We start from the raw sequence: 7735 nt of genomic DNA, 5'->3' as shown, positions 1-7735 counted from the left end.
TATATATATATATATATATATATATATATATATATATATATATATATATAATTTCCAAAACTCTGTAATAGTTTGTTTTATATTAATTTAACATAGTTCTTTTCGTAAAAGTCTTACTTTTAATTCCCGTGATCGTAAACGCGAGTGTGAAAGAAGGAGATTCCTGGGCTGCACTTCGCAGAGCGCAACAATATATATATATATATATATATATATATATATATATATATATATAAATCTAAGACTCAGATATAAATGAATGTATTGACTGATGGGAAAGAAATGCTAGCTGTCAATAAATAATAAATTACTGTTACACAATTACTGTTACACAAGATATTGAAAGCCATATGGGCACATGGAATCCAGCTGTGAGCCTGCACTAAAAAAAGTAACTAAAAAAAAATATAAACATTTAAAAATAAAGAAGGAATATGTACTGAGGAATATACTTAACGCCCCGTGGTACATTCGTAACGAAGACCTCCACAGAGACCTCGAAATAGATATGGTTATGGAAGAAGTCAAAATATTCGTGCAGAATAAAGAAAATCTTCAAAATCACTCTGATACATCACTCTGATCATAGTAGTTCAACTATTGGATCAAAAGGGAATAGTTAGAAGACTCGAATTAGCACAATAACATAAATTCTGACCAATTTATTATAACTTGAGATGTTCCTAATAGGAAAATCTTAATCGACAATTTAGTAGCATTTTAGATGTAAAATTAAATGTTGTTAATCTGAAGACTAGATACATTGTTAATCTGTTAATAAAAATGAAAGGATTATAAAGTTGCAACTGACGTTTAATTTATACATATTATCAAAACAGGTGATATTTTATCAAGGAAACAGACATTTTACATATTATTCTCTTCAACTCAATATGGTAAATCCGAGGAAATACATCCAAACAGACAATCTATCACATTCTACCATACAACATTTACTTGAGGAGTTTGAAGAAGAATTAGTATGTATGTCAGGAAAGGGTATAGATATTGGTTGCGGTCCCGGTGACGTTACAAGACATACTCTCTTACCCGCACTCCACCCAAACGCGGTAGTCATTGGTAAGAAAGTAACACACTGCAAAAATATAATACATGTTAACAAAAATTATAGTTTAATTGCATTGTATATAAAGGTACTGATGTGTCGAAGGACATGATCGAATATGCCAAGGAATTACACGCTGACGAAGAACGACTCAAATTCGAAATTCTCGATATTCAAACTAAACATCTGCCTGAAAAACACATTTCTGAATATGATCACGTATTCTCATTTCACGCTTTGCATTGGTGCGCTGATATGCGGTAAGGAAGATATTAGAGAATATTAGGAAAACATCAGAAAGAAAGATATTTAGAGTGCATTAGAGATTGATTTTTTTACACTCAACTTTCTTTCAAATATTTTCATGTGACCAACGCAAGTGAATGTATTTCAATATTTCGACGACACAACGAAATAGCGATATCACTTCGTTGGTAGAAAAAATACCAATCAGTACTTTAATTATTTTATATATTCGTACATACAAACTACCCTAATATATTCTGACAAATCTATGCTTCATTTATGCTTTGTAGATTAATTTTTAGCTTACTTCTTTACGAAATAGCGATATCACTTCGTTGGTAGAAAAAATACCAATCAGTACTTTAATTATTTTATGTATTCGTACATACAAACTACCCTAATATATTCTGACAAATCTATGCTTCATTTATGCTTTGTAGATTAATTTTTAGCTTACTTCTTTATTTAATAGACAAGTATTTGAGAATATCTATCGCTTACTTCGACCTGACGGAACTGTGCTAATATTAATGGTAATATCTCACGACGTATTTGATATTTTACATAAATTGTCGCAAGACGATCGATATACGTCATACATAAAGGTAAATATTATTGTCTATATGCTATGTCCCTTTGCAAATATTCATTTCTATAAACTATTAAATATTTTCTTTTCGCTTACACAGCATGCGAATAATTTCATTCCTGAATTCCACAATTCGGACCATCCCCATAAAGATCTAAAAGCATTATTCAAAAGTGTTGGGTTTAATGTCCATCACTGCAGTCATCGAGAGAGAACCTATTCTGCTAATGACGCACAGGAATTACCAGGTATGAACCTCTAAAATAATATTTCCGTATAACAGATTTTTCCTCTGTTATTTGATTATCGTTTAAAGTATTAATATGACACACGACTTAAGTTGTTTAAGAATTGACTTTATATTAATTATTAATTATTTCAACAGAATTTTTATTCTCTTTCATAACACAATTTTTTGAGGACATGCCTCATGACCGAATAGCAGAATTAAAAGATGAGTTTACACAGGAATATACGAAAAGAAGATTTTTCCATAAGCGGGGATACAATCGAAATGAAAAAATTGCATCAGATCTACACGAAATATTAATAGTTTATGCGGAAAAGGATAATGACGTTGAAAATATTCGTAAATTGTAACCATGTCACGTCGTCAATGATTGCACATAATAAGGCATATTTGCATCTATATTTTACAATCATAATTATTGCATTACACGATTAGTTGATTGTTAGGATTAAAATAGATTTAATAATGCTTATACAGTAGCGCTCAAAAGTTTTTTGACAAATAGTGTTTTGTAAAGTATTTTATTAATAATAATAATAATATATATGTATTAACCTTTATAATATAAACTTTGCACATAATATCACATGTTAACAACAAAATTAACTTTTATCAATTACTAAACAAATATAACATAAACAAAACTTTACTTTATCATGGTTCATAAGTGATTTAACATGTTAGTTTTTAACGACTATGTAGTAATATGTTTTTAAATAAAGTGACAAACATTTGTTAAACACATTGTTACGATATCAGTGAACACTAATATTTAGTTGCATATCCTTTTGCCGATAACACAGCTTCACATCTTCTAGGCATAGACTCGATAAGTTTTATTATATTGTTTTGGGGAATTTTCGTCCACTCATTTTGCAAAGTGCAGAAAAAATCGTCCTGATTAGAGTAATTCTGTGTTCTAACACGTCTGTCTAATTCTTCCCATAAATGTTCAATCGGATTCAAATCAGGACTTTGACTAGGCCACTTCAAAATATTGATCTTTTTCTTTAAAAAATACTTTTCGATTAGTTTAGATCGATGTTTCGGGTCGTTATCCTGCTATAATATCCATTTTCGTGGCATATGTTTCTTGGTATAAGGTAACATTTGTTTTTCTAAGATATCCTGATAAATGAATCGATCCATTGTACCTTCTACACGGAATAAGGGACCGGTGTCCTTAGCGGAGAAACACCCCCAAACCATGACATGTCCCCCACCATGTTTTACAGTAGGTACTTGATACCGTGGGTTATTTCTTTCATTTTTGGGGCGACGAACATATTTTATGCCATCAGAAGATACCAGGTTGAATTTACTTTCATCGCTCCATAACACTTTAGACCAATCTTTAACTGTCCAGTTACGATGCGTATTTGCAAACTCAATCCTAGCCTTCCTATTTCGCACACTGATGAAAGGTTTCTTGCTAGGAAGGCGACCTAGTAAACCGTGGTCCTTAAGTCAACGTTTTACAGTTGAAACATGAATATTGATTCCATGATCTTGTTGTAATTCACGAGTAATGTACTGCGCAGATTTGCGCGGATCAGCGACTGATATCATTTTGATAATTCTGTCGACTCTTACAGATGTTTTCCGAGGCCGTCCTTGACGAGGCTTATTATTTACATGACCTTGAACTTGTTGTCAATGATTCCAGACACTCACTAACTGCCGAGATATACCAAAACAACGGGCAACTTCTGATTGACAGCGTTCCTCTTTCAAAGCATGTATTACAGCCTCCTTAAAGTCAATAGAATATTCTTTTCGTTGCCTTTTGGCCATAACTAACTTATACTATCTAAAACAAGTATAATATTGACACGTATATGTTTAAGAGGTAATTACTTGCAGTAAATAAATGTGTAAAAAGACTTTTGATCTATCAATCACAAATATTATTTGTAAATAAAGTATTTCTTACTTAAATCTGAAGATGAATCCGACCCGCACAGCATTTTATATTTCATATACATAGCAGATACGTAAAATTTGAAATATTGCTATATAGCAGATATGTAGAAATACGTATGAATCGTGTAGCAGATACATGTTTAATACCGATGAATGTCTGCGCTTAGATACGTAATTTACATTACGTATCAAATACATATTTGCTACATATACAAATAACAATATGTATTCAATACATGTTAAATACGCAAATTATATATATCAAATACATATCCGATACATATAACAATATATATTCAATACGTGTTAAATACGTAAATTATGTATTTGATACGTATTTGTAATATTGTAAATACACGTTTAAAACGGACTGTATATTATATATACCTTAGCGAAAATAAAAATCGGAGCGTAAATCAAATGTAAAGAAAGAGTGATAGAAGCATAAATAAAACTTCCAGGAAGTGTAAATTGGAACAACATAACATAAAAAAAACGTTTTAAGATAAACGTCTCTGTTATGTTACTTCATGCTTCTAGAAGTTTCGTTTGCGTTTCTGTCAATTCTCTCTTTAATTACGTTTGACTTTCGTTTCGATTTTTATTTTTGCCAGTATATGCGTTCACATATCCATACTATACATATATACATATATATATGTATAAATAATATTCATGCATATATTATTAAACATGAATGTTAAGTTTAAAGTAATAAAAATATATTTGTACTAATAATATATTTCTAAAATATTAGTATTAGCATTTGGAAATATGTTATAATATAAAGTAATATAAAGCATTATTATTATTGTAAACTTAATATTTATAGTTGTTTCTAAAACTAAATAAAATAAAAGATTTGAAAAAAATGCAGACATATAACACACGGTATTTTTATAGATACAGTATTTTTAATACAAATTGTTCAATATCATTTTAATACAAAAATGGAATGTTTTCGTATTTTAAGAACAAATAAATTAAACTCACTTTACATTTTTATAATGTTTTAACGCAAATAAAATACCTTTTAGCATTTTTAAAAACAAAAGTTAAACTTATTTTCATATTTTTATGATTTAACGCAAATAAAATACTTTTTAGCATTTTCAACGCATAAATTAATTTAATCATTATAAGATTTTACATAAACTTGAGAAACAAAACATTTATATATGTTACGTCTTTTCGTTATAGTAAATAAAGAAAAATACCAGAATATCAATAAATAAAAAAGACGAATCTATGATGATATAACGTACGTAGATTTTCTTACATATTAATATTTTCTTCTTGAACATGTGGAACTTGAACTTGATCAAGATGATCAGGATCATCCTGATTATTTTGGTTTTTTTGTTTGTTTCTGAAACAATCAATTAATGTAATATTTAATATGTAATACAGTTATATATATATATATATATATATATATATATATATGAAAATACAAAAAATATAAATAATTAAAATTTGTAGAAAAAACTATAATTGCAAGATACAATAAATGTTTCAATATTTGATTGAATATGTATATATCTTTAATATAATAAAAAAATAGATAACATAAAAGATTATTAGGAATAAATAACATTTAAAAAAACACCTTAATTGATATTACAGAGAATTTTTACAATTACTATTAATATTTTTAAACAAAAATAAATATAATAAGTAGTTCACTTACGCTATTCTTCGAACACGTGCAGGAGCTTGAACTATCCAGTTTGTCATAACTTTTATTATAACTTCCTCGGTTGAATTTGCATTGTGTAACCGAACAACAGCTATGCATATTAATTTATAATATTATATACATCATACATTGACTTAAGCTGTAATAACACTAGCGATTGAAATTGAGATTAGATTGAGATTTAACCAAAGCAAAATTTATTGAACTTGATATTAGTTTTTCTTCTTCTGATGGTCAAATTTCATTTCAATCTCAATTTCAATCGCTAATGTGATTAACACTAATGACTTAACGTTGTGTTCTAATACAATTATTTCTACTGATCATAATATAACGAATTGATACTTATAATTGTTTCGTCTTATGCTGATCAGTATTAAGAAACACAGGAGTCAACAGAAGCAGTTAATTTCAAAATATAACGATGTAAACTTTAAAGTTTTTTTTTACCTATGATTAAACTAACAATTTTGAAATTTTGGAATACATTTTTTCCTCGAGCTCCTTTCCAACTATATAACATTAATATTTCGTCCTTCATTAATGCTTTAAATGTATTTTTTATCATGTCTTGTAGATTTGTTCCGCCTTTCAATTTCAAGAAGCCTTTCTGAAATAATTTGCTATGAAATATGCGAACTATTAAAATAAAAATTTATATTTCATTTTATATACAAATAAATAAAATAAAAATTATATATAAATAATTATATATGAAATATATAAATATTATGATATTTCACACACATACACACACAAAATCAAACACACATACACAATCAAACATAACTGTATATAACTTTTGACATAATTCTAGATTTTGAGGCTTTCACGGCCATTGATACAATGTCTAGGTATAGCTTCCGGAATGGAGCCGTGTCTTGAATCAGCGATATGCCGACGTTTCGCAAACGTTGCAGTTTGCATCATCAGGGCTGAGAACTCTGATACTGAGCTCCCTTGGGTAAAGGTAGTCCTTATATGCCCCCCTCCCCCCCTTTTTGACATAATTTATCATTATTATATATAGAAATAAACATTTACCATTTTCGTAAAAAATTCTTCATTTTTCAAATTGTCTTCAAACAATTTCAGCTCATCCACTGAAGAAATAGTGTCGAAAACGAAAGCTTCTTCGACGTTATTTACATTAATTTCTTTATTTGTAATATAGTCTATTTTATTTTCTAATCTACTTAGCCTTCTATCGATGTATGTCATTTCAACTAAGACGCGATTTACTTTTCTCAAAATTTCCATGAACACTAAAAATTAAAATATCATTAATATTAAAATTAAGTTACATTTTAAAATATTGCATTAAAAAAATCTATTAATGTAATTTAACCTTTTTGAGATTTATTTCCATTAATTTCATTTAGATGTGTTGTTAACTCTTTGTTACATTTATTGATGGAATGATTTTCGGTGTTAAAATCTTCATTATCTTCAGTGATAAAATCTTTTTGATTTTTATTTTCTAATTCTTTTTTCTTAGGTTTAGCAATCACTTCTTGTCAAATTATCTTCAATTTTTTCTTTTCAGTTATAACGATGTTGTCTTTTTCGGAAATGATCGGATTTTCATAGGTTGCCAAAATCAATGCAGGTTTTTCCGAATAACATAATTTTTGAGATTCAGAAAATTCTTTCGGATCTGGTAAAGGAGACAATGAACAAGAATTCACTTCTATATCGACAGATTCATCGTCAGAAGTTAAATTTTTTGCAGCAGCTCTATCATGCCGTGTTTTTTTCATATAATCTTCATCCTCAGTATTTATGTCAGAAATATTTTCAGCCATCTTTAACTTTTCTTGGTCTCGCTCAAAAGTATCTGAATATAATTGTTGACAACACAAATTATAAATACTAAGCATAGATAGAAAATCACGATTAATATTAAATTATATGTCGACAGGTTGATGTTAAAAGAAAATAAAAGTTTTTAATAAATAAATT

General features: G+C 28.4%; 2 protein-coding genes across 10 annotated transcripts in view; one reads left to right on the top strand and one right to left on the bottom strand.

Annotated features, from left to right (window-relative positions):
• LOC116846984 (juvenile hormone acid O-methyltransferase-like) overlaps nucleotides 1-2811 on the top strand; it is a 20577-nt gene extending 17766 nt beyond the window's left edge. For all 7 annotated transcript variants that reach the window (XM_032821485.1, XM_032821484.1, XM_032821482.1 and 4 more), the window contains 5 exons: nucleotides 840-1080; nucleotides 1155-1326; nucleotides 1785-1917; nucleotides 2002-2149; nucleotides 2287-2811. In XM_032821485.1, the coding sequence (XP_032677376.1) occupies nucleotides 894-1080; nucleotides 1155-1326; nucleotides 1785-1917; nucleotides 2002-2149; nucleotides 2287-2501 (855 nt within the window). In that variant the 5' untranslated portion in view covers nucleotides 840-893 and the 3' untranslated portion in view covers nucleotides 2502-2811. The remainder of the gene's footprint in view (nucleotides 1-839; nucleotides 1081-1154; nucleotides 1327-1784; nucleotides 1918-2001; nucleotides 2150-2286) is intronic.
• Nucleotides 2812-5266: 2455 nt separating this feature from the next.
• On the bottom strand, nucleotides 5267-7660 carry LOC116846980. 3 transcript variants are annotated; one of them, XM_032821473.1, is made up of 5 exons: nucleotides 7122-7660; nucleotides 6818-7038; nucleotides 6224-6383; nucleotides 5765-5864; nucleotides 5267-5443 (listed from the first exon to the last, which is right to left on the bottom strand). In XM_032821473.1, exons 2-5 carry the CDS (start codon nucleotides 7031-7033, stop codon nucleotides 5350-5352), a joined length of 570 nt encoding a protein of 189 aa, XP_032677364.1. In that variant the 5' UTR covers nucleotides 7034-7038; nucleotides 7122-7660; the 3' UTR covers nucleotides 5267-5349. The 3 variants fall into 3 exon arrangements, with proteins under 3 accessions (XP_032677364.1, XP_032677363.1, XP_032677365.1); XM_032821472.1 differs by having other exon boundaries at nucleotides 7179-7659; XM_032821474.1 differs by lacking the exon at nucleotides 7122-7660 and having other exon boundaries at nucleotides 6818-7047.
• Between the last annotated feature and the right edge of the window lie 75 nt (nucleotides 7661-7735).

Source organism: Odontomachus brunneus, unplaced genomic scaffold (assembly GCF_010583005.1).
Source record: "Odontomachus brunneus isolate Ranch 3 - 2012 unplaced genomic scaffold, Obru_v1 Obru_scaffold_072, whole genome shotgun sequence".
NCBI lineage: Eukaryota > Metazoa > Arthropoda > Insecta > Hymenoptera > Formicidae > Odontomachus > Odontomachus brunneus.
Note: the sequence above shows the minus strand (reverse complement) of the source record. Positions and strands in the feature narration are given on the sequence as shown.

Bases quoted from the DNA above. Each gene is read 5' to 3' on its own strand.
- LOC116846980 (XM_032821473.1), bottom strand. From the start codon at position 7,033: ATGGAAATTTTGAGAAAAGTAAATCGCGTCTTAGTTGAAATGACATAC. The intron at 6,384-6,817 runs GTAAATGTTTAT...AAATTATTTCAG, and splicing joins AAGAATTTTTTACGAAAATG to AAAGGCTTCTTGAAATTGAA. The intron at 5,444-5,764 runs GTAAGTGAACTA...TGATTGTTTCAG, and splicing joins GCACGTGTTCGAAGAATAGC to AAACAAACAAAAAAACCAAA.